Below are 26,802 nucleotides of genomic sequence, written 5' to 3' on the forward strand. Positions count from 1 at the left end.
TGCACAAAGTGAAATATAAGTTCACATAACATTGAAAATACATGGTACAAATATGGAACAACGGAAACTACAAGAAGGAATATCAACAATGTAGGAAAAGGCAGATTACTACTTCCTGTAAGGACAACACACTAAGTTGCAGACAGGCACAAGCTATTAACATAAGCTATTGACCTCAGTCTTCATCAGAAAAAGATAAATACACACCATTCATTCACACAAGAAAGCACAACCTCAAACAAACATGACCCACCACTCTGGCAGCTTGGGCCAGGAATGCAAAGTGAAAATAGGTTTTTGTTTATATGATAACTTCAAATTTGACAGTGCTAGCTAAGTATAAAACTGACTTACAACTATTCATGGTTTTATACTGCGTGGCCTGGTTAGAAAATGAAATCATGTTATCTATGTTGCAAAAGTCTGCAAAACCTGGTACCGATCTAATTAGCGGAATGTTGTATCGCATGATTCCTTTTATGCAACTTGGTCTGCCAAATTACATCATCTTTGAAAACAGAAGTGAAATGTGGAGTTAATAATTGCTTGAATGTTATGTGTAACTAAGATTGAAATCATACTATTTATTGACATGTAAAAGGCACTAAACACAATGTTCTCTGCTATAGAACCAATGCACACACTGCTAAACACTGTGCTTTCCAAAACACCAAAACCATCTTTATCCTGAGACAAAAATGAAATACAAGGGACTAAATGATTTTCGTATGAGTTGTTGCAAATTGTTTTTAGTGAAACATATACAGTAAAATATATAGCAGCCCTATACAAGGCACAACCACTTTCCCTGATTTAAGTGAGTTTAGGAATCTCCCCCCCCAGCCCCCACCAAAAAACACAGAAAATATGCAATTTGGAAAACCTGAACACTAGCTAGAATAAAATACCTGTATGAAGGTTTAGCTGACTTCAAATTTCAATTAGGCCCCTCCTCTCCATCATTGCATCTCATCGCATTATAAACAACTTGTGACGAAGCAAGCTGGGATATTTTTACTTCCCCTCTTGTTTTGCCATCTGCCTCCTTAAAATTCATTTTTTTTTCAATTTTTAACTAACTACCATTAACATACATGAGTATAATCTGCAATTTCATAAAAGAGAGAGGTTGGCCCTCAGTTTTAAAGAATACAACCCCAGGTCTAATTTTGTGCCTAGTTTTATGTATGTAATTGATTTTTTAAATTTATTTTGAGTATTACTAATTAGTATCTTTTGTTATAGGGTGAAATCAATAATTGTTTGGTAACTTAAATACTATTGCTGACTTATAAATAAATATAAATTCTAAAAACAAAGATGATGTGACTTACCAAATGAAAGTGCTGGCAGGTCGACAGACACACAAACAAACACAAACATACACACAAAATTCAAGCATCACAACAAACTGTTGCCTCATCAGGAAAGAGGGAAAGACGAAAGGATGTGGGTTTTAAGGGAGAGGGTAAGGAGTCATTCCAATCCCGGGAGCGGAAAAACTTACCTTAGGGGGGAAAAAAGGACGGGTATACACTCGCACACACACATATCCATCCACACATATACAGACTTTGTGGATGGATATGTGTGTGTGCGCGAATGTATACCCGTCCTTTTTTCCTTTTTTCCCCCCTAAGGTAAGTCTTTCCGCTCCCGGGATTGGAATGACTCCTTACCCTCTCCCTTAAAACCCACATCCTTTCATCTTTCCCTCTCTTTCCCTCTTTCCTGATGAGGCAACAGTTTGTTGCGAAGCTTGAATTTTGTGTGTATGTTTGTGTTTGTTTGTGTGTCTGTCGACCTGCCAGCACTTTCATTTGGTAAGTCACATCATCTTTGTTTTTAGATATATTTTTCCTACGTGGAATGTTTCCCTTTATTATAAATATAAATTCTGTAATAATTGTGAACATTTGGGAGATGAAATGCTAGTATTTTTAACGTATCTATCTGGTTCTAGTCAGAAACATGTTAGCAAAACCAACCCTTAATTAATTCCATAGTAATTAACAGTTTTGCCAATAGTATTGTTTGCATAAATATACATGTTAATTTTATGATTTAAACAAATAATTCAGCGTAAGCTTTGTAGTAGAAGAAACTGTTAAAAGGAACAAATTTTTTAACATATTCAGTTAATTTAATGAGTTAAGTCTTAATTGTAATTTCTGTAAATCAAACTTCGAACAATGTGCAGTTTCAGCACCTATTATTATGATGATATATAAGGGCCCCATTTTTGGTCACAGGACAGGACAGAGTTTCAGACGAGGAACCTGTGTTGGTTAGAACGACAACAATGCATTAACTTAACAGTGTAATAAGTGTTACACAATTAGGCTGCGTGTTAAAACAGTGACAGTGTCTGCTCCATACGTACCTTTCTATTCTTCGAGATCTGTGAACTTTGTGGTTAGGTTTTTACAGCTCGTAGATGTTCAACAGTAAACTATTGTAGCAGCATGTGGAAGTTCGCCTGCAAACTAGTAATGAGGCTTATCGAAAGTTGAACGATAGTGCACTGGTCATATATTAAATGTGTATATGGGGGTTGTAAAAAGGGAAAGTAAGAGACTGTGAAACATAACTGTGCATCTGTCGGCTACCTCATTTAAAGTAGTCTGTGTTTGACTTCCACAGCCCATTTTTCAGGCAGTATGTTGACACCGAGGGCAATTAACAAACGATGAAACAAAGTAGGCGAACCGCTACAACTGACTTCAATTGTAAAGTTGCTTACAGATGGTTCAATTACAGTTAATGTAAAATTGAATTTCCTGTTTTATCTGTGTTTACTTGTAGTGATCTTATTATACCTATCACAGTGCAATTAAATTATGAAAAGGATAGTTGCTAATCACCACATAGCGGAGATACTGAGTCACAGATAGACACAACAAGAAAACTAAGACAATCAGAATTTTGGCCAAAAAGGCCTTAGTCGGGCTTGGAACACACACACACACACACACACACACACACACACACACACACACGACTGCAGTCTCTGGCTGGATTTTCCATTGTTGAGCAATGCACTTAAATATTTTTACAAATTGTATTCAATATTTTAATCCGAACTTTTTCAAACAATGTCATACTCTTAAGTTTACCATAAGTATTTTTCAAAAACTAATGGTTCAATTCATAGTGAAATTCTACAGACCTGTGATCATACAAATATAAAGTATGCATGATCTGCTAATTGTATTTTAACCCTTCTTATAAGAAAGCTCAGTAAATGAGGGTTTTCTTTCCTTTCTTTATGCATCTTTCACTGCAAAAATTAAGTTTGCGTAAGCCAATGCTTGAAGTCCAACAATAAGATGTAGCAGGAGCCAAACGAAACATAAATTTTAGAACAGCGAGCTCTTTATAAGCGCACCTGCCAACTCTTCTGGTCTTGAGTATTGACAATGCCAGGTGCTCTGTAATGGAATTTTAAGAAGTGTTCTTCTTGGATGTGGTATACTCAATGTCTGTTCTTGAGAAAAACAAAAAATATTGGTCCTCACATTGTCCATCACTAACTTTGTCTTTATCTGCAAATAAATGCCTTAAGTTGCCATAATCCCATTGCTGTATTCAAACATGTTTCAGGTAAGGGTACTTGTGAAAGTCAGAGGGTGCCATGTCGGATGAATAGGGCAGATGTTCCCACAATTTGTACTTGATGTCACACATCCACTGTCAAAGTATATCATCCCAGAAAACACAGTGCACAACCTTTTGGTACATTAAAATACCTCCATCTCTTTGAATGGAGACATTTTCCTGCACATGGTAGTCCTTTTTTAAAATTTTAAATGAAGACTTTATTTCATTATTAATGAGTAGCTAATCTCACCCCCTCGGCCATTATCAAGCTATGTCACACCAAAGATTACATTATGCTTGCAGCATATCATCATCCACAAAGAAATGTTGAAAGAACAACATGTATTGGTTTGCTGATACGAATTCAGCAACACATACAAATTCAAATCAGCGTAAATAGCTACCATGGTTGTGCAGAATCAAAAGAACAGTTGTCAGTACCATTTCATCTTTGTGTCAGACCAAGCAAGAACTTTTCACCTTGCTCTCTTACACGCAGAACATAAAACAAGCACTAGAACATAAAAAAAAACCACTGACACTAAATCCTAAAGTGTGCAGAGCTGAACATGCAAACAGATATAATTGCTGGAGAGTACATGTGAATCGACTTGTTGAACATATAAAATGAAATAAATGTTATGAACATAATTAATAAATTAATGCACTCCAAATTTTCCAAAGAAAATAATGTGAAGGATACTTATTTGTCCTTATAAATAGAGGTGGTGTGTCTGCCAAGAACGTTATGTCTAAACTGGAGGCAACAGGGGGCAATGACATCAATACATGCCTTCTATTATCCCTATACAAAGTACCTGTCTGGACACCATAAGAATCTGTAGCCACATCTAATCGTGATTTCATACTGTGCCAGCTATTGTTTCTAACATCCATGCTTTATTTTCCCAATCTCCTACCCAGTATCATCATCATCTTCTTCTTTACGACAACAAGAATATTTTTTTTGTGTGTGTGTGTGTGTGTGTGTGTGTGTGTGTGTGTGTGTGTGTGTGTGTGTGTGTGTGTGCGCGCGCACGCGCACCCATGAGCGCAGCATACAAGTATATCTACAAGCATTAGATAATGGAATCATAACTTAGCAGATTTCACTGGTAGAGCCATGGTGGGACGTTAAACATAATCACATCACTTTCTTAATAACTTAATCCTGTATTTTTAGGTATATAATGCATAACAATTGCATACAATATAACAACTCAAATAAAATTTGCGAAGCACTCTACTGATAGTAAGGATACATGACTGTTTCAGGTATCACGCTTTATAATCATTTGTCAACATCCATAACAAGTATCTGTGAGGAACATTATTAATAAACCTTTTTACACATACTTAAAAATGGATTTATCAATACAAATTATGAATAGGCAAGTACATATGTTACATAACATGTCGGTACACATCTTTTATGTTATATTTGTGCATTATACATGTGATTAATACTATTTTTCAAGCATACATTGCATTTATGCACTCCTGGAAAATGAAAAAGCAACACATTAACGCAAGTGAATAAGACCTGTTATACTTGCACGAAACACTATGAGAGGGCAGTGCACGTGATGACCAAATGCGCCACATTGCAGACACACCAGGAACTGCATTACCAGCCGTGGAATATTGTAAGCTTCTCAGCGGTTGTTCACCCACAGAGCCAATGGCAGCCAGTTTGCCACGGTATATGGGCCTCCTTGTGTGTCTTCAACATTGTCAGCATGCCGTGACAGCATGTATATGAACTGTTTATGCAACTGATCGAGTTTGAGTGAGGGAATATAGTGGGCCTGCGGGAGGGCGGATGGACATAGCGCAAAATTGGGCAGCATGTGGGGTGAGAGATCTCCACAGTGCATTGATGTTGTAACCAGTGGTCAGCAGAAGGAGCATATACCCGTCGACCTTGGTCCGGACAGCGGCGACACACAGATGCATACCACGACCGTCGCATCTTAAGAAGTGCCGTACAGGACAGCACCATCACTTCACAACAAATTAGGGACACTGTTGCTCCGGGGGTATCATCGAGAACCATTCGCAACTGGCTCCGTGAAGCAGGGCTATGATCCCACGTGCCGTTAGGGCACCTTCCACTCATGCCCCAACATCGCTCAGCCTACCTCCAGTGGTATCACGATAGGCATTAAGGGAATGACAAATGGAGACAGGTCATCTTCAGTGATGAGAGTCGCTTCTGCCTTGGTGCCAATGAAAGTCTAACGTGTGTGGTGTCATGCAGGGGAGCGCCAAAATCTGGAGTGTGTACAACAGAGGCACACAGGACCAACTCCTGGAATCATGGTGTGGGGAGCCATAGCCTACACTGGCCGTTCTCCACTGGTGATAGTAGAAGGGATATTGAACAGTGAACGGTACATTGAAACCATCATTCAACCGGTCTTGCTACAGTTCGTGCACCAACAAGGTGACATGCTTTTCCCACAAGACAATACACGTCCATGTCTCCCGTGCAACCCAACGTGCTCTTCAAGGTATACCCCAACTGCCCTGGCCAACATGATCCCCAGATCTGTCCCCAATTGAGCATGTTTGGGACTGGATGAAACGTCATCTTGCGCGGTCTGCACGACCGGCACAGAATCTGGCCCAGCTGAGGCACCATGTGGACACTGCATGGCAGGCCATTGCTCAAGACTACATTCATCACCTCTATGATCACCTTCATGGGAGAATTGTGGCCCGCATTAGTGCAAAAGGATGGTATACACAGTATTAGCACCGACATTGCGTGCACTCTGTTGACTTTTCTTATGTGAGTATGGCTCTGTCTTTGTGATTGTGTGTTGTATATGTTCCCAAGTGTGTGTCAATAAAATTTCCATTTGCTGGCTCAACGGATTCATGGGTGTTCTTTTTTCATTTTCCAGGAGTGTATTTACAGAATTCCTCCCTTGTGTTTACTACCCACTAAATTTGCCTCGTTAAAATCATGCAAATATTCACACGATTATGATTTTATATGTATCAACCTTTATTAGCATGACTTCATAGACTACTTTGAAAATTCATGTAGTGAATTCTTTTCAATTAATTAATAATATTTAGTTATACAAACTGTACCAATCAGGACACGAGTACGGCAGTTTTGATGTATTATGTCCCTTACATATTTCTGCTGATGACCCAATCTCTGAAATTACAAAAATATGATACTACTTTGATTCACATATGTTGACTCAGCTGCTACAATATTTCTTAAACAACAGAGTGCTTCATAAAAATTTCCAAACTTATACTTAAAATGGAGGACAATGCCGCACTTTGTTTGCAATACAAATATCCAGGATCTGAAACAAAGAACAGTATAATCTGAATAAAGTGGAGAAAAAAGGCTTTTTAATAATGATGTGTGATACTTTTTCCTATATAAAATAATTATATAGCACTAAGGAGAGCAAAATTTTTTTAAGTAATAAGGCAGTACATAATTACAACCACAAAACTACTACTTATTTTCACACTATTTGTATTACAGACTCCCCAGCTTCAAACAATGGAATACCCAGGTAGGAATATCAACACAGGGCACGATAGATGAGGCCTGGCAAGAAGTCGGCATTCCAAAACATCCCAAAGGTGTTCTACAGGATTCCAGTCAGGACTCTGTGCAGGACAGTCCATTACAGGGATGTTATTGTCGTGTAACCATTCCGCCACAGGCTGTGGATTATAAACAGATGCTCAATCATGTTGAAAGATGTAATTGTCATCCCAAAATTGCTCTTCAACAGTGAGAAGCAAAATGGTGCTTAAAACAACAAGGGGCGCAAGCCCCTTCCATGAAAAACAGGACCACACCATAATATTACGACCTCCGAATTTTATTGTTGGAACTACACACGCTTTCTGATGACATTCACCAGGCATTCGCCATACCCACACCCTGCCATCAGATTGCCACATTGTGCACCGTAATTCGTCACTCCACACAACATTTTTCCACTGTTCAATTGTCCAATGTTTACATTCCTTACACTAAGAGAGGTGTCGTTTGGCATTTACCGGTGTGATGTCTGGCTTATAAGCAGCCGCTCAACCATGAAATCCAAATTTTCTCACCTCCTGCCCAACTGTCATAGTACTTGCAGTGGATCCTGATGCAGTTTGAAATTCCTGTGTGATGGTCTGGATAGATGTCTGTCTATTACACATTAAGACCCTCTTCAAATGTCGGTGGTCTCTGTCAATCAACAGACAAGGTCGGCCTGTACACTTTGGTGCTGTATGTGTTGCTCCACATTTCCACTTCACTATCACATCAGAAACAATGGACCTTAGGATGTTTAGGAGTGTGGAAATCTCGCATACAGATGTATGACACAAGTGACACCCAATCACTTGACCACGTTTGAAGTCCCGAGTTCCATGGAGTGCCCATTCTGCTCTCTCACAATGTCTAATGACTACTGAGGTCACTGAAATGGAGTACCTGGCAGTAGGTGACACCACAATGCACCTAATATGGAAAACGTATGTTTTTCGGGGTGTCTGGATACTTTTGATCACATAGTGTATTGAGTGGGATGCGAGCAGCGACCAGGAGGGGTCTGGGGGAGAGGAATGGGAACAGGAAGGGCAAGGGATAGTAGTGTGTGTGGGAGGGGGGGGAGGGGGGGGGGGAGTGGAGGAGACAAACATTGTCTGGCAGAGTGTGCAGTGACTAGAATGCCAGCAGGCACAGCATCAGGAGGCAGGAGGTTGTGGGTCAGGGAGGTGGGGAGAAAAGGAGTGAAAAGGGAGAGGAGCAGGGCAAAGATTGGGTGTTGCATTGACAGAGGGTCACAAACAAAGAGCATGGGAGACGAGAAGGGGGAGGAAATGATAGGACAGAGTGGATGTAAACCATTGACTGGAGGGTGTGGGGGCAGTATATTACTCTAGGTTGAGACTGGGATGATTGCAGGTGTGGAGAATGCATTGTAAGTATAACTCCTGTCTGTGCAGTTCAGAAATGCTGGTGATAGAGGATAGAATCCAGGTGGCTTGGGTAGTGAAGCAGCCACTGAAATCAATCACATTATGTTCAGCTGCATGTCGTACCACAGGGTGGTCTGCTTTGCTCTTGGCCATAGTTTGGCAGAGGCCGTACATCCTGGACAGCTGGTTGGTAGTCATGCCAACATAAAAAGCTGTGCAATGATTGCAGCAAAGCTGGTAAAGGACATGGCTGCTTTCACAGGTGGCCTGGCCACTGATGGGGTGGGATCAACCTGTGACAAGATTGGAATAGGAAGTGCTGGGTGGATGGATTGGGCACGTCTTGCATCTGGGTCTTCCCAAAGAATATGGTCCTTGTGGCAGAGGGTGGTCTATTTTATTTGTTTTAGAGGGCAAAAACAACCACGGTCATATGCTTCCATGTCGTAACTATAGAACATGAAGACAAAGAGAGGAGTTAAAAATGACTATACGTTAGTCCCAATCGATGGAAGAGAAGACAGCTAAAAACAGGAACATGGAGAAAGGTCTATAAAATATGCCATAGGAACACGGATGTCCTGACCTAAAAATTAAATGGCCTTCGCCACATTGCTATGATGGATAAAAAGTAAAACGCAGTTGACAACCCAGGGTCGTCTGCTGAAACAGTCAATAACTCAGACAGTGAACACAAAACAAGAACGTAAGATGTTTAAAAAAGGGCACTGTGCCAGGAAATGGTGAACCATCAAAGGCTGAGTGCAATAAGCACAAAGTGGTGGGGGACCACCACTTAACAAATGGCAACGTTTGAAAAGACAGTGTCCAATACGCATCCTAGCTAAAATGATCTCCTCATTGTCTGACGACCGAGAGAAGGTCGTCCAAGCTGCTGGGAGAGGCTTAATAACCTGGAGCTTCTCCCCATGAAGGGAGGACCAATCGTGATACCAAAGTGACACCACCTGCTGCCAAACAGCAATAAATAAATCATCTGAGGGATTGTAAGAACTAGCGGGCTGAGGTACGAGGAATGCAGCCTTGGCAGCAGTGTCAGCAATCACGTTTCCTGTCAGACAGATGTTACCAGGAACCCACATAAACATCACAGTGGCTACGTCAAGAGTGAGCAAGTGACAGCTTACCTGGACCTGTTGCACTAAGGGACGGATGGTGTACAGCGTACAGATGACGCAATTTAAAAGCCTGTGTCAATGGATATACTGTGTGCCCTGATAGAGGGCGAAGAGCTCTGCTGTAATTACTGAGCAGTGTTCCAGAAGCCAATACAGAGACACGTCGGCACCCGTGACGAAGGCATACCAAACACCACGGTCAGTCTGAGAGCCATCAATGTACAAAAAGCTAGTACCGCGAAGTTCCGTGCGAAGGTCGTGAAACTGAAGGTGATAGACCAAGGCTGCAGTAGTGTCCTTAGGAAATGAATGAAGGCCAAGGTGAAAACGGGCCGCCACACGAAGCCAAGGTGGTGAAGGGTTTACACCCACCGGGAAAGTGGCAGGTAGCGTGAAGTTAAGCTGCCAGAGCAAGAGCCGAAAGCAAACTCCGGGAGGTAACAGAGGGACATGCCTCATACTGGCGACCAAAGGAGTCTTCGAAGGAGGCGGCACAGGACAGGTGGCCATGCATGGCAGACTAATAGCATGCATTTCTGCTGATGAGAAAGTCACAGCAGTAGGACAGCAGTAGTTTGGCAGCTTCTGCATACAAATTCTCAACTGGGCTAGTATAAAAGGTGTCAGTGGCAAATGGATGCGCCACGATGGTGGATAGTACTGAGACAGCGCAAGAGGGACAGATGTGCAGATGTATGAACAAAACACACACAGTCTACTTTCAGACGGACTACGGACTGGTACAAACAGTGGTTCGACCTGTTCCCCAGGAAGTACTACTGAGGACATGTAGGACATTGAGGGACCACATATAGTGGGCTGCCGAGTAAGACATGTGGCAGAACCAAGAAAGTTTCCTAGCGAGCATGAGCCCCAGGAATTTCATAGTCACAATGAACGAAAAAGCAACAGGTCTAACGTATAAAGATGGAGGAAAATGTCAATTGTGTCACCAGAAATTCATACAAACAGTTTTGTCAGTGGAAAAACGAAAGCCATTGTCGATCGAGACACTGCTGAAGACGCCACTCAGTGAGACAAGTCTGTGGAGAACTGCAGTAGATAGCAAAATCACCAACAAAAAGGGAGCCGGAGATGCCTGTCAGCAGACAGGCCATTACAGGGTCAATGGCGATGGCAAAGAGGACAACGCTCACAATGAAACAGAGGCACACAGTTTTCCTGGATAACGGTGTCCAACAAGGCTGAACCTACAGATACCTTGAAAACTTGCCTTTTTATAAATTCTTGAAGGAAATGGGGAAGGAGGTCACAGAAGCCCCACGTGTAGAGAGTATGGAGGATACCAGTCCTCCAGGAGGTGTCGTAGGCTCTCTCTAAATAGAAAAAAAAAAAAACACAGCCACAGTCTGGGATTTCTGCAGAAAACCAATCATGACATGGGTGGACAAAGTGAAGAGATGGTCTACTGCAGAACAGCGTGCTCGAAATCCACACGATGAAGCAGTTAGTAAATTGCGAGACTCGAGCCACCGTACCAGTCGGGCACGAATTATATTTTCAATCACCTCGCAAACACAGCTGGTGAGAGATATGGGGCAGTAGATAGAAGGAAGATGTTTGTCCTCACTGGGCTACATTATGAGTGTGACAGTGGGTTCATGCCAGCCTCTAGCAAAACATGCTCTCTGCCCAGATGCAGTTGTAAGTATGAAGCAGAAAGTGTTTGCCCACAAGAGGAAGGTGCTGCAAAATCTGAATGTGAACATTGTCTGGCCCTGGAATGGAGGATCAGGATGAAGTGAGAGCATGATCTAGCTCCCCCATAGTAAAGGGGCACTGCAGCACTCACGATTCTGAGAAGAGAAGAATATCGCCCGAGCCTCCTGCGCTCCTTTCCAATGGAGGAAGGCAGGGGGATAGTGAGAGGAGCTCGAAATCTCCGCAAAATGATGGCCCAAGATGTTTGAGATAATACCTATGATATCGTCTGCTACTATCAGGCTGGATACTGGGGAATACATCTTGGTCCCAGAGAGCCATCGGAGGTTGGCTTACTCTACAGAAGAGGGAGTGGAACTGTTAAAATAACTATTGCATGAAATCCAGCTAGCTTTTTTACTATCCTGAAGAATTCAATGACACTGTGCACACAACTGTTTATAATGAATGAAGTTTGTCATCATAGGGTAGCAGTTAAAAGTGCAGAGAGCACGTCTCCGTGTGCGAATTGCATCGGGACATGCCTCAGTACGCCAAGGGTCCAGGGCATGGTGTGGTAAAGAGGAAGTGCAAGGAATGGAACGTTCTGCAGCAGTAAGGATAACGTTTATAAGATATTCTACCTGGTCATCATAAGAGAGGAAATGATGTTCGTTGAAGGTTGCCTCCTATCGGCCTTAGTAAGCTGCCATTTGAGTGAGCATATAGGTGGGGTTTAAGTCAGTAAACAGATAGCACACGGGAAATGGTTGCTTGAGTATGTGTCTGAGAGAATGGACCAATTAAGACGATGGGCATGTTGGGCAGTGCAGAAGGATAGGAATGAACAGTTGGACTGTGATAACTTCACAGTCTGCTTTGATCTTGGACAGAAACACCATTCTATAAAAGGTGAGAAAAAGAGTGTGTGTGGGCACTAAGGATCACCCAACAGGTGGCCATGACACCCTGATCAAAGATGTACATATGGTTTTCTGCCTCGGTCAGATCATCGAGCAGCCTAGTGTAAATAACACCACAGCAAGACTCCAGAGTTAAAAGGGTCTCGACATGAACAGGAGAAGTGGCAAACAGTTGTTGTGCTTGAGAATCAGAAGTAGTCTCCAAAAGCAAAGTGACATTGAGTAAATAACACCTTTCTAAATAAGAAATGGATATACTGTAGAAAAGGACTGTCCATCTTCAGTATGTGAAACCACGAGGAACCACAGTGCAAGTGGGAGGATCTTTGAATCGGAAGCTTCATTCCATTTACGTTTGGTAGACGTGGACTGTGAAGATGATGACTGGCTCAGTATGATAAAATCCCCCATGACTGTCAACGTCTCCCAACTGGCACCCCCCCACCCGCCATGTGGAACTTACCCGCCTCTCGAACACCTGACAGAGGAACCAATTGGCAATTTGAGAAGGTAGCAGCTCAGGCAATCACCCCTCTCTGGGCCTGGCCTGTAATAGGGGCTATGTACGAACCCTACCTGTTGACCCAGGGCTTGGAATTACGCGTTACCCAGTCACCTGTTATGCATCAGATGCTTGGGGTGGTCTTCAGGAGCACACGGGGAGGAAGAAGAAAAAGAGGAGCCTCAAACACCAAAACAGAGGAATGATAGGAGACAGCAAATGAAGAAAGGAAAAAAGGAACAAAAAACAGTGGAGAGAGTGTTCTGCTTCCAGCTACTGGAAATGCCAAACACTTTCCAAAATACATCCCAGACATGTTCCCCATGGGAGAGGAAAAACAATAGCAATAGGATAGACATACAGCATGGAAGGGAAATGATGCTGCAAAGGCTGGGGCCCTGTGGTAGCTAAGCATGAACCTGGCAAAGAACAGTGAGCCCCCTGGGGGAGGGGGCAAGGGGTTGGGATTGGGAGTGGCATAGGGATGGACTAGGATGTTATGGAAGTTGGGTGGGTGATAGAACACCAGTTTAGAAAGGGTGGGAAATATCTTGGGTAGGATGTTCCTCATTTCAGGGCACAATGATAGGTAATTAAAGCCCTGGTGAAGGATGTGGTTCAGTTGTTCCAGTCTGGGGTGGTACTGTGCCGTGGATTTGTTTGTGTTCATTCCTTTGAAAGGAGAAATAGTTGTGGGATAGAGTCCGAAGGACACTGGGAAAGGTAGTGTTCAACAGCAGTAAGACCATGGGAATGAAGGATGTTGGTGTATGGGAAGGTAGCACTTCTTTGTCGCCAATCCCTCAAACCAAAACCACCCTAATTCCAACATTTAACCATGTCTCTTCCAGTCCAAACCACCATCTAAACATGATCCCCCTCCCACCTAAGCACCTGCTGGTCATTTTCCCGGAATTTCTTACATTCAACTTAGCCTCCTCATCCTTCACCAGGTACCTTCCTCACAACACCAACCTTTCAGTAAAAGAAATAACAGCCCTACACAACCTCAAAACAAACCATGACCTAATCATCTTACTTGCAGTTAAAAGTTCCATCACGGTTATTATGAATCGCAATAACTACCTGGGAGAAGGCCTCCGTCAATTATCTGACTTCTCCACCTACAAATTATGTCAGAGTGATCCCATCCCAAAAGTCGAACACAATCTCCAATCCCTGCTTAAAGCCTTAGGCCCTTCCCATAACCTCCCCCCCCCCCCCCCCTTTCCCCACTCCATTTCCTTGTTCATTCACTCCTATGACACCCTGCACTCTCTCTTTTTACATGCTCCCCCAAATCCACAAACTCAAGAATCCTGGACCACCCCCTCCCATTGTGGCTGGTTATTGTAGCCCCACTGAAAGAATTTTGGCCCTCATTGACCAACACCTCCAACCTCATAAAATTCCAAACCCCTAGTCAGGTTCAGGTTCACTGATGATATCTTCATGATCTGGACTCAAAGCCAAGACACTATCTTCATTCTTTCACAACTCCAACACCTTCTCACCTGGTCCATCTCAACCCAGTGTGCCACCTTCCTAGACATTGACCTCCTCCACTCTGATGGCTCTAACCACCAACAGTACCTGCATTTTGACAGATGCCATCCCTTTCACACCAAAAAACCCCTCCCCAACAGCCTGCTCACCAGAAAGTGGGGTATCTGCGGTGACAAGAACTCCCTTGCTCAATATGGTGATGATCTCAACAAGGTCTCCACAGACAGGCACCATCCCCCAGACCTAGTCCACAAACAAATCTCTCGTACCATTTCCCCTCACACCTTCAACCCTCCCACCACCCCCAAGAACTGACAACAAAGGAGTGCCCCTTTAGCACCTAGTACTACCCCAGACTGGAACAACTGAACGATATTCTTCACCAGGGCTTTAATTACCTATAATAATGCCCTAAAATGAGGGGCATCCTACCTGAGATCCTTCTCACTCCTTCTAAAGTGGTGTTCCATCACCCATCCGACTTCCACAACATCGTGGTCCATCCCTAAGCTATGCCCAATCTCAACCCTTTGCCACAAGGATCATACCTCTGTGGAATGCCCAGGGACAAGGCATACCCAATCCACCCACCCAGCACTTCCTATTCCCGTCCTGTCACAGGTTTATCCTACCCCATCATGGGTTGGGCCACCTGTGTTATTTACCAGCTCTGCTGCAATCACTGCACAGCTTTTTATATTCATATGACTACCAATCAGCTGTCCACTAGGATGAACGGCCACTGCCAAACTGTGGCCAAGAGCCACGTAGACTACCCTATGGCACAACATGCAGCTGAACATAATATGCTTGATTTCAATGGCTGCTTCACTACCTGAGCCATCTGGATCCTTCCCTCCACCACCAGCTTTTCTGAGTTGCGCAGATAGGAGTTATCTTTACAACACCGTATCTGCTCCCATAATTAACCCAGCCTCAATCTACGGTAACGTGTCATCCCCACACCCTTCACCCAACAGTTTCTACCCCCTGTTCTATTATCACCTCCTCATTCTTGTCTACCACACTCTTTGTTTGCCACCATCTGTCAAAGCACCTGCCCATCTTTCCTTGCTCCTCTTCTTTTTCACTCCTTTTTTTCCCCCACCTCTCTACCCCACAAACTCCTAACTCTGTTCCCGCTGTCATTCTAGTCCCTGCACACACTGCCAGACAGTGTTCATCTCTCCCTGCACTTTGGCTCTTCCCCTTCCCTGCTCCCTCTAGGTTGCTGCTTGTGTCCCACATGATATTTGCATTCCAGCATGAGCTCCCAGAGCTGGCTGTCATGTGTGCATGAGTGTGCTTGCTTGAGTGTATGAAGGGTGTGTGTTTCTCTTTTGGTGAGGAAGGCTGTGGCTGAAAGCTTTATGTAAATGTCTTAATTGTGTTTGTCTACAACTTAATGTGTCTTCTTTACGGCAAGTAGCAACCTATCTTTTCCTACATTGTTGTGATTCCCTATATCTGTATCCATCCTCTGAACTTCCTAAATATATCAGGCTCTTATTCCTGCTTGTAAATATATGCCAACACATTATAACCACTGCCCACTGTAATGTTGGATGCCACCTGGTTGTATTGTGAGTACGTGACAGGGTAACAGAAATATTTAAGCAGTGCAGACTTGGACGGGGGATCAACCTAGCAAAGACAGGTTGCAAATGGGGAAGTCCATTGAGATAAGCAAGTTTGACAAAGGGCAGATTATTATTACACAGAGCCTGTGAACGAATATATAAAAAATGACAAAGCTGGTCAAATGTTCACCTGTTCTGCCACGAGCATCTACGGAAAGAGGTAGAAGGACAGTGAAACTACCATTAGGTGCTAAATGATCGGACATACACGGCTCTTAATAGAATGTGAGGTTCAGAGGCTTGTCTGCTCTGTAAAGTACGATAGATGATGATCTGTGGCATCTCTGTCAAAAGAGCAAAAGCTAGTGCATATGCAAGTGTTTTGGAGCACATCATTTACCGTACGCTATTGAATATGGAGCTCCTCAGCAGAGCACCCCTACATGTTCACATGTTGGCCCAACAGCACAGACAATTATGACTGCACTGCGCATGGGACCATTGGAATTCGACTGTCGATCAATGGAAACATGACAGCTCTTTTGGTGAATCACATTTTTGCTACATTTGGTCGCCGGTCATCTCCACAAACACTGTCATCCAAGTGTACGATGGTTCGAAACGTGTAGAGCATCATGGATGCAGGCAATGGCAGACATTCTCCTGCACTTGCATGGAACCTGTGGTAGTAATCAAAGACATGCAGACAGCTGCGAACCACCTGCATCCCTTCATGTTTGATGTCTTCCCTAACGGCAATGTCATCTTTCAGTAGTATAACTGTCTGTATGTCTGAGCCAGAACCATGCTACAGTGGTTTGAGGAGCATTATAGTGAACTTGTTTTGATGTCTCGGTGACTAAATTCACCTGATGTAAATCCTATGAAACCAAGCTGGGTCACTATAGGGCGCCATCACCACATACGCAAATCAGAGGCCTGTTATTTGCACAAATTACATGACTTGTACATAAATGTCTAATGCCACATACCTCTGGAAACCTACGAGCAAACTGTTGGATCCCTCATATGCAGAGTCAGTGATTTATTTTGTTCCATAGACAGACAAACAAGCTATTAAGCAGGTGGTCATAATGTTTTGGTTCAGCAGTGTATAATGATGAGAGAACAGGACACACTTCTTTTTATGCAGAGATACTGTGTTTGAAATTAAATGACAAGCAATTGTCATTGTCCCAGTACTTCTGAAATTGCCTAAGTCGAGCTTGTGCCTACACTCACGACAGTGAGAATCTTGATGGTAGTATTGTTACAAGCTATCAAGTGCAAACTGTAGTAGGCTACCATTGGCACTTGCTGAAAATGATACTTCTCTAGAACTGCGGCAACAATGAAGCGTTGCCCTAAAACACAAACAAAACTGCATTATGTGATTTGTTACAGTATAAATGCAAAGCAGGCTTGCAGAACCCAATTTCCCAATTTAACAGCCACAGATCTTCCCTGTATGGATACTTGTGGAATATGTAAATAAAATTCCAATTGATACATAAATGGTCAGTTGACAAATTAGTGTGTGCGATGGAAGTATGACAAAAAAATGACATTTTATTTGGGGAGACAGAGAGAGAGAGAGAGAGAGAGAGAGAGAGAGAGAGAGAGAATCATCGGAATTCATGGATTTTTGTGGTTTTCTCAATGCGATTGTTGTAAGACAAACTTTTGGTTGTCCAGCCAGGCTGACGATTCCATTCTTCTACATGATATTTTAATGTCTTATCAGGTAATTTCCGTTTTGTGTGCTGCAAGCAGACATGTTTGCTACTGAGAGTTGATCTACACTGATATCTTCTTGGCAAGATCCATGGGATTGGCTATGTACTGCAGCAGATGCTCATTTTCTGATACCCTCCTGGCATTCTCTGGAACATTTATCGCTTCAGCATTTTCAACTCCAATGGGCTGTGTAGTTGGAAAGACAATAATAATAATAATTTTAATGCCCGATGCCAAGCCTTCGGCCCAGATGGACATTTGAAAACAGACCTACTAGCATGCAGTATCAGAGATTCCTTACAAACAAGATAAAAATGAATTATAGAAAACAGACCTCCAGTGGTGAGGCTGAGAACTAATTCATTGTCCAGCATAATTAAGGGAAACTGTAATCTACACGGAAATGATAGAAATAGATGAAAGCTGAAAACCTGACAAATTAGAAGTGACAAACAAGACAACAGATATGCCACAGCACAGAAAACGGTCCTAATATCAGATAAAAAAAAGGAAATAAATGGGGTTACAAGCACAGATAACACGAAGGGCCCAATTGTGAAAAAGAAACCAAATCAAAGAAAATAAGATAGCAAAGATGCCTTACTGACACATAGATCATTAGAAATGACAATATTGGATGGATAAGATTACAGTTTGTGGTTGCTGCCTGTATAAGGAAAACCTAGGCAATTGTATGGTTATAAAACACTTAAGTGAGGATGGATGGTGTGAGATTTAAATTAAGAACTGCCTCAAATAGAAATAAGATTACTTTTTCTCTGCTTATGTACAATAAGTTCACTTTTGATGTCCCAGCACAGGAAGGAATCATCAAAATAACCAGAATGGTGAGCCAAACACTAGAAACCCTGCTATGAGTCAGCTGGAATATCACTAATCTCACGGATGGCTCTCTCTTCAATGAAAGTGGTTGTTAATTGATGGAACCTAGAAGGTAGTTAAAGAATAGTGTTGCAGAGGATGTTACATTACAGACTCTGTAAGTACTAGGGTTGACCGAAAAATAATGCCTCCATCTTCGTAACTCTTCAACACTTGGCAGCATAGGTATGCGGCAGGTACTGTCTTGTTCCGTAGCCTCTTCTCTACAGCTCCAGTTGGCGGGAGGCCCTAGCATCGAACGGTTGTGTTGTTACAGTGTAAAGTATGGAACCCTGTGCAGACAGTCGGTCAATGTGATTTAAGCAACGTGCAGTTATTGAATTCTTGACAGCAGAAGGTGTCACCCCAAATGAGATTCATCAGAGAATGAAAGCAGTTTATGGTAGGTGTGTTGGTGTGAGTACTGTGTGTCGTTGGGTGAGTTAGTTTAAAGATGTTGAGGCAGGAACATCTGCCCTGCGTGACAAATAGAGTTGGACATCCTGGGACAGCAACCATCGAGTTTCATGAGCAAAATGTGTATAGACTGATTCAGGATGTTCGTCGTATCACTCAGAGAGAAATTGCAAGCCCAATCAGCATTTCACTGGAACGTGTGGGTCACATTATTGCTTTGCTTGGCTGTTGGAAGATCTGTGCACGATGGGTATCCCGGATGCTGACTCCTGAAATGAAAGCGCACGGACTTGAAATTTGCCAGGAACTCCTCTTGCGTTACAAGAATGAAGGTGACTCCTTTCTCCACTCAACTGTGACAGGAGACGAAACGTGGGTAACACCATTACGACCCACAGACGAAATGTCAGTCTATGGAATATCAACACAAAGACTCACTCCACAAAAGGAAATTCAAGATGCAGCCTTCAGCTGGAAAAATCATGGCCACAGTGTTCTGGGACGCAGATGGTGTTATCCATGTCGATTTCCTTGATCGTGGAACTACAATAAATTCAGAGCATTAAATCACAACACTGTAAATTCTGAAATGACGGCTAATAGGGTCCGAAAGGAAAAGGGAAATGTTTTCCTGCAGCATGACAATGCCAAACCACACAATTCATGTACCACCACAGCAGAATTTCAGAGACTGAATCTCACCACCGTATGGCATCCTCCATACAGTCCAGATTTAGCACCGTCTGACTTCCGTCTGTTCCCGATAATGAAAGACGATCTGTGGGGACATCATTATGCTTCTGATGAAGATGCTGAAAGAACTGAGAGATCATGGTTGCGGAAACAGTGTGTCTACTTCATCCGTGACGACTTCAGAAAACTTGTTCATCTTTGGCAGAAATGTATCCAATTGGCTGGTGGTTAAGTGGAAAAGCGAATATTGGTAATTAAAGATCACATTCTAAGGACTATTTGTGCCTTTGATTTATTAAAATATTTCCATCCAAACCCAATTAACGAAGGTGGAAACATTACTTTTCATTCAACCCTCATAATAAACAGCAGTTCACAAGGAGTTGCTTCTGAGCTTTACCATTTGGAAAATGTTCATGAATTCCTTGCCAAATATCTTCATTTGTTTCCAGTAATTATTCTTGTTGATAAGTTGCATACTTTCCAACTTGGGCCTAGTTACGCCCCTTCTAGAGTTTCATATCAGCGCACACTCCGCTGCAGAGTGAAAATCTCATTCTGGAAACATCCCCCAGGCTGTGGCTAAGCCATGTCTCTGCTATATACTTTCTTTCAGGAGTGCTAGTTCTGCAAGGTTTGCAGGAGAGCTTCTGTAAAGTTTGGAAGGTAGGAGACGAGGTACTGGCAGAAGTAAAGCTGTGAGTACCGGGCGCGAGTCGTGCTTCGGTAGCTCAGATGGTAGAGCACTTGCCCGCCAAAGGCAAAGGTCCCGAGTTCGAGTCTCGGACGGGCACACAGTTTTAATCTGCCAGGAAGTTTCATATCAGCGCACACTCCGCTGCAGAGTGAAAATCTCATTCTGGAAGAAATTTCATGTTTGTTTTGGTAGCAGGAAACTCTGTTTCGAAAGCTGTCGACAACTCTTAAATAATTGCAGTCACTGGTGTGAAAAAATACAGAGGGAAGTATAAGTACTGATATATCAACATAGATAAGAAAGTTCCGTGTGTTTACGAATTGGCAAAATACTGTCCTCTTTGTGTGCTATCATCTGCCAAACTTTGGTTTTGATGTCTCGAGCGGTTTAGGAGATATGAGAGATGTTGTGAGTATTTCATTCTCGCGGACGTGAGATCGGAAGTGAGCACGCTACAAAGGATCCATTTTCTCAAAATCGGAGGCAGACAGAGACCACCTCCCAAGTCTAAACAAAAATTCAACATGTTAGTTAAATTTCATATGCAGCAACATATGATGTAATATGCACCAAATGCAAAATCATAGCAACCCCTATTTTCCATTGCAAACTTTTTGAATTTTGCATAGCGTCTTACTAAAATGTGTACACCACAATAAGTATGACCATTAGTGAGATGATGGGCATTTCCCCACGAAGCTGACATTTAACGTTACAAGCAAGATAAAAATGAAATATTTTTACTGGGTCGTTTCTGTAAAATCATTTGAGGAAGATTACTGTGTCCACGTGCTTCATTTCCGTCAGCAGCACAGAGCGTGGTCAACCGGGGTGTGCAAATATGTGCGACCCGCGCGACATGTGCGGAATGTGCGTGTCGTGCTGATGTTTCATGTCACGTCTCACGTGCTATATGCGTCTCAATTTGCGCTTAGCCTTAGAAGTGTTTATTTTGTAGCAAAATTGAAGTAGATACTTCCTGTGAATTAGTATGGGTAGAGGTCATTCTTGGCAACCAGAATAAAATAATTGGATCCTTTTACCAACCTCCCAACTCAGATGATACAACTGCCTAAAGGTTCATACAAAACTTGACTCTAATTTCAAACATGTACCAAACTCGTACGATTATAGTTGATGGCGACTTCAAATTACCATCAATCTGTTGGCTAAAATACATGCTTAAATCCAGAGGTATGCATAAAACATCATCCAAAATTGTGCTAAATGGATTCTCTGAAAATGATTTCAGGCAGTTAGTTCACAAGATGACTCAAATAGTAAACAGTAGTGAAAACAAACGTGCTGCAATACATCCATAGACACCACAGTCTATACACAGTAGGTTAAAGTCACCTTTAACTATATCGCATGATCTGGGTATGTGTGTGTTACAGATTGTAGACTTTCTTTAGAACTGTCACAAAGGAATTGTGTGGCCCATAAAACACCCAACAATTACCTTGGTTCCACCTAGACTGTTATACGTGACCAAACAACTTCACTCTCACACTCAATTTGAGCCTCAATAGAGACAATATTTGTGTCAACTGCAATGGACACTCCCTCAGTGGCACGCAAGACCATCGAGTTGCTCGATAACTCAGAACTAGAAAAGAACACTATCAGAAGACTGTACCCGAGGGCACCAGCACCACTACGGCCTACCAAAAATTCACAAGGAGGAGGTTCCATTACGGCCGCTTTTAAATAAGATAAACACGTCGACATACAGCATTGCCAAACATCTGGCACAGCTGTTGAAACCACTTGTAGGGAACTGTCTCCACTATGTGAAAAACTCGGCTGAATTCGTCAAGGTACTGCAAGAGATGCGCTTGACTGAAGAAGATCTGTTAGTCAGCTTCGATGTGACGTCATTATTCACACGGGTATCACTGGAAGATTCTCTAGCACTGCTCGAGGGACACTTGGATGAGGACACAGTCAAACTCTTTCGACATGTACTAACCATCACCTACTTCAAATGTGGTGGGAAATTCTACGAGCAAATAGATGGAGTTGCTATGGGTTCCCCCTTAGCACCAAGCGTGCCTAACTTATACATGGAATACTTCGAGAAGGTAGCATTGGACACGGCTCCACTGAAATCGAAAGCATTTTACAGATATCTGGACGACACCTTTGTGGTATGGCCACATGGTAAAGATAAACTACTCGAGTTCCTGCAGCACCTCAACATTATACATGAAAACATCAAGTTTACCATGGAGATAGAGAAAAATGGAAGCCTACCATTCCTGGACATCACTGTTACTAGAAATGCAGGAGGCATGCTGGGACATTCAGTACATAGGAGGGAAACACATACGGACCTATATCTCAACGCTAGGAGCTGTCACCATCCAGCGCAACGCAGCTCTGTACTTACCACCTTAGCACACAGGGCGAGGTCCATTTGCTACAAGAAGAGCTTACTGCGCAAATTACAGGATCTAAAGGAAACCTTCAGAAGAAACGGCTATATCGAGAAACTAATAGGAAGAGCTTTGAGGGACAGTAAGAAGAGAGGAGGAGAGAGACCAGAAGAGGACGACACAACAGGTTGTGCGTTCCTGCCATATGGAGGACCACCAACAGCGAAGATCGCAAGAATCCTTAAGAAGCACCAAGTTAAGGCGGTCTTTCAGGCAACAAAGAAAATCAAGGATATTCTTGGATCGACCAAAGACCCACTACGACTAATGTCACCGGGTATTTATAGAATTGGATGTGAATGTGGAATGCATAGGGCAGATGCAACACTGCATTACACAGCACCGTACAGAACATATTAAAAAACGTGCATCTTGGGCATGTTGACAAGTCCGCGGTGATGGAACACAGCATCAACGAAAAGCATACCTTCAAATTAGAAGAAACAAAGAAGTTACGCGATGCCATCAGATTTTGGGATTTGGTGATAAAAGAAGCAGTAGAGATTCGTCTGCACGTAAATTTAGTTAATCGAGACAGTGGTTACCATCTCAGTGTACAGCTTGGGATTCTGCAATTAGGAAAATTCGGCAAGAACCATCCGGTCCTAAGGGGACCACAGCCAGCACTGATATGAACAGACAGTGGGAATCGATGCCTGCACGCACGTCCCCCCCACCACCAGTGGCGCCAAGCACCCGGTGTGATTCTGCTGGCATGTGATTGGTCGGTGGCTGGAATCTGATAGCGGTCCAGTGGCTACAAAGGTGCGCGACAAACAGCATCCAGACATTTTGCCTTAAGATGATGGACACACAATCCATTGAAACGTTGCAACTAGAAGACAACGCCACTCGACTGATAACCCGTGAAGATTTCATAGCAGAACTAAGCTGGTCCCATGCAAATATAGTGAGATGGGCAGAGAGTAGAGGAGCTCGAGAGAGCCACTTGCTAACCGGTCTATGGCTAACACCATGTTAGATAGCTCCACAAAAATAGTCTAAGATGATGAACTAGTGAGTTCATTTCAGTTAGAACATGTTGTGACTGAAGCGACTGGAGTTACAAACATTTTAATGAAAGTTTGGTGTTTCTACATTACGTAGTTGGAGATTTATGAGAGAGTGAACTTTCTGGTCCTAATAACAATTCTATGTGGCATATTTCGCGCTCTGTACGGAATACTTTGTTGAGCACTTCTTACTAAGAAGACCACTGAAATGACCAAATGTTTAACTCGCGAAGAGTGGAGGATCTGTGACTGTTAGATTATGAAAATTTGTCAGGTCAGACTTGCAAAAATTCTGGCTGCTTGCGAGTGAAAATGTGTTGTACTGACAGTGAATTTTGAAGGATAAAGTTTACCACATTAAATACGGACTTGATAGCCATTTCATGTGTTTCCGTATGAATAAAAAGCAGATTCAATCTAAATTTTAAATGCTTTCTGCAAGTAGAATGCATCCTCCGAATGCCTGATTTTTTAAATATGAACTTTCAGGAACTGACTTTCGAGTTACATGGCCTCTTTGTGACAGGTATTAGGTAGTGGATTCATCAGCACTGCTTTACACTGCCTAGCACGTATCTGCTACTACAGAGTGAAGGGACGTTGGAAGGAAGGAATATCAAGGTAGGTGGATGTTCGATAATTCAGGGAGAGAGAATGCAGACGACCGCACCGCCCCGCCGCATTGTCAACCCATAAAAAGTGTTCAACAATATACAAGCAGTGAATGCTATAGGGAAATATTGGTACTACACAATATGTACAAGAATCAAGAGGCAAGAAACAAGAATGTAAAACCAAGAACAAAATGTTGTTAAGATGGGTATGTAATCTTTAAACCCTACTGTTCATCTCTACACAGAAGAAGCAATTACAGAAATAATAATATAATAGTAATAATGTCATATGGTTCAGTGGCTTGGTTCAAGCCTTTCAATTGGACACCACTTTGGGGATTTGCGTGTCCCTAAGAAAATAAAAAAGTTTAAGAACACCAAGAAAGAAGAGACCTGAAGTGCGTAATGAGGTAATCGATACATAATGTGGTGGTTTTCCACTGAACTGGTGAGGAGAGAAGCAACTGGAAGACATTGGCCAGAAATAGGAACAGGATGACAGGACATGTATTAAGACATCAAAGAATAATTTCCATGGTGCTTGAGGGAGCTATTGAGGGAGAAAACTGTACAGGCCGATGGAGATTAGATTATATTCAACAAATAATAAGGCAAGTGCTAATCTGAGATGAAGAGGTTGGCACAGGAGAGGAATTCATGGAGGGCTGCATCAAACCATTTAGAAGACTGGTGATCCCCCCCCCCCCCCCCCTCCCACACACACATACATACACTTCTCTGCCCACCCCAAAAAAGAAGGATAAGCAGAAATTTGTAATGGATTTTAACAGACACATTTTGATAAACTGAACTGTTTAAAGAGATCTAGATCACAAATGAACTAAAATATCTACATTAAAAATGTATTTCATTAGCTTACTTAGGACTACAGAAAGAGTATCCAACACAGTCAACAGAGGTAAAAAATATCAACTCAACCAAGTAACAAGTGGAGTAAAACTGAACATGTGGCAAAAAACTATGAATAAGTTGAACTACAGGAAATAGGGAAAAAAATAGAATTACATCATGTGAACAGCCATAATCAATGATGCTCAAGAAATAAATAAGATGCACCAATCAGAATCAGTGACATTCTCCAAAAGTATGTTCCGAAAAACTCAAAACGTTCACCATATTGCAGAAAAATGTAAAACAAAAACAAAACAACCATATCTGATAGAAGAAAAATTTGCTATTACACTACAATAAAAAGAAAAGTAATAATGCCCAGTTTTACAAACATGAGAAAGCAGTAATCATATTCCAAAAGAATGTAAAGTTAACTTATTTATTTATTTAATAGCTTTAATTATGATTTTTAATTGTGTTTCACAGTGAGCTCACTTAGAAATAGTGAATAAATGAAAGGAACCAAAAATTAGTGTGGGAAAATCCTTACCTGCTGCCAGGTAATGCTTAAGAATTTCAATGTGAAGCATTACTGAGGTCTGGAAGTTTCTTTCGTGCAACATGAGCCGACTTCTTTCTCTGTTTCTCAATATGTTTCTGCAACTTGCCTTTTTTCTTCAGTTCTTCATACTGGTCCACTAACTGGAGTACTCTTCTTTCAGCTGCCAGAAAAAATGCAGTCCAGATTTGAAAAACAAACAAATACTTAATTTTCAACATATTACTGGCAAGAGGCTGGAGATAGAAGGATGGTAAGGACAATATGGATATTAAATCTTAGTACAGGGAAACCAATAGATGAACTTTTATTATGCTATTTGTTTGTGTTACAATAATTAAAAACTTACAGCTTTGTCAGCAAATGTACTTGATTTGGAAAAATATACCTAACAAGTAATTCAGAGTGAAAATGAAGTAGCTCTTCTTTTGAGCACAAGCTACCACAGAATAATTTTTAGGTTAAAAAATAAAATAAACTCACATTTCTTTTTAAACCATGGCTTTTTACCCTGCTTCAGCATTTCAATCTGTTCTTGTCGTTCCAATTTAAGTTTTTCCAACTTCTCTTTGTGTCGTCGCTCTTCTCTATCTTGATTTTCCTGAAAAATTTGATTGCCAGAGATGTAAAGGCATACTCTTGAGAAGGAAATCTCTATCTCTGAGCAGTGTGTTACAATGTGCTGCAATGAGCACTGTAAAATAAGCACATCAAGTCACAGTTACAGAGGACCTACAATATCACCACGACATATCATATCACATTACATATAGGCTTATTTTAAATTAATGACTATAGTATTTGAAGAAATATATCATAATTTACATTTTCAACCATTAAGCAATGGAAAATCTAGGATAGAATAATAACAAAATTATGGAAAGGATAGACTGCTACTCACCATAAAGAGGAGATGTTAAGTTGAAGGCAAGCACAAGAAAAAGACTGCTATACATTTGAGTTTCGGCCTCAGCAGTCAGAGACAATGGTCAAGTATGTGCGAGTTGTGCTTCTGTGAATGTGTGTGTG

At 42.1% G+C, this 26,802-nt stretch overlaps 1 protein-coding gene across 3 annotated transcripts in view; it reads right to left on the reverse strand.

The window, feature by feature from the left end:
* Nucleotides 1-4,753: 4,753 nt before the first annotated feature.
* Nucleotides 4,754-26,802, reverse strand: part of LOC126471571 (ribosomal RNA processing protein 36 homolog) — a 74,075-nt gene continuing 52,026 nt past the window's right edge. For 2 of the 3 annotated variants that reach the window (XM_050099799.1, XM_050099814.1), the window contains 3 exons: nt 26,257-26,374; nt 25,765-25,936; nt 4,754-6,929 (listed from right to left, as the gene is read on the reverse strand). In XM_050099799.1, coding sequence (XP_049955756.1) covers nt 25,791-25,936; nt 26,257-26,374 — 264 coding nt within the window. In that variant the 3' untranslated portion in view covers nt 4,754-6,929; nt 25,765-25,790. The remainder of the gene's footprint in view (nt 6,930-25,764; nt 25,937-26,256; nt 26,375-26,802) is intronic. The other variant, XM_050099806.1, reaches the window with a different exon arrangement.

The sequence above is a fragment of the Schistocerca serialis genome, chromosome 1 (genome assembly GCF_023864345.2).
Source record: "Schistocerca serialis cubense isolate TAMUIC-IGC-003099 chromosome 1, iqSchSeri2.2, whole genome shotgun sequence".
Classification (NCBI taxonomy): domain Eukaryota; kingdom Metazoa; phylum Arthropoda; class Insecta; order Orthoptera; family Acrididae; genus Schistocerca; species Schistocerca serialis.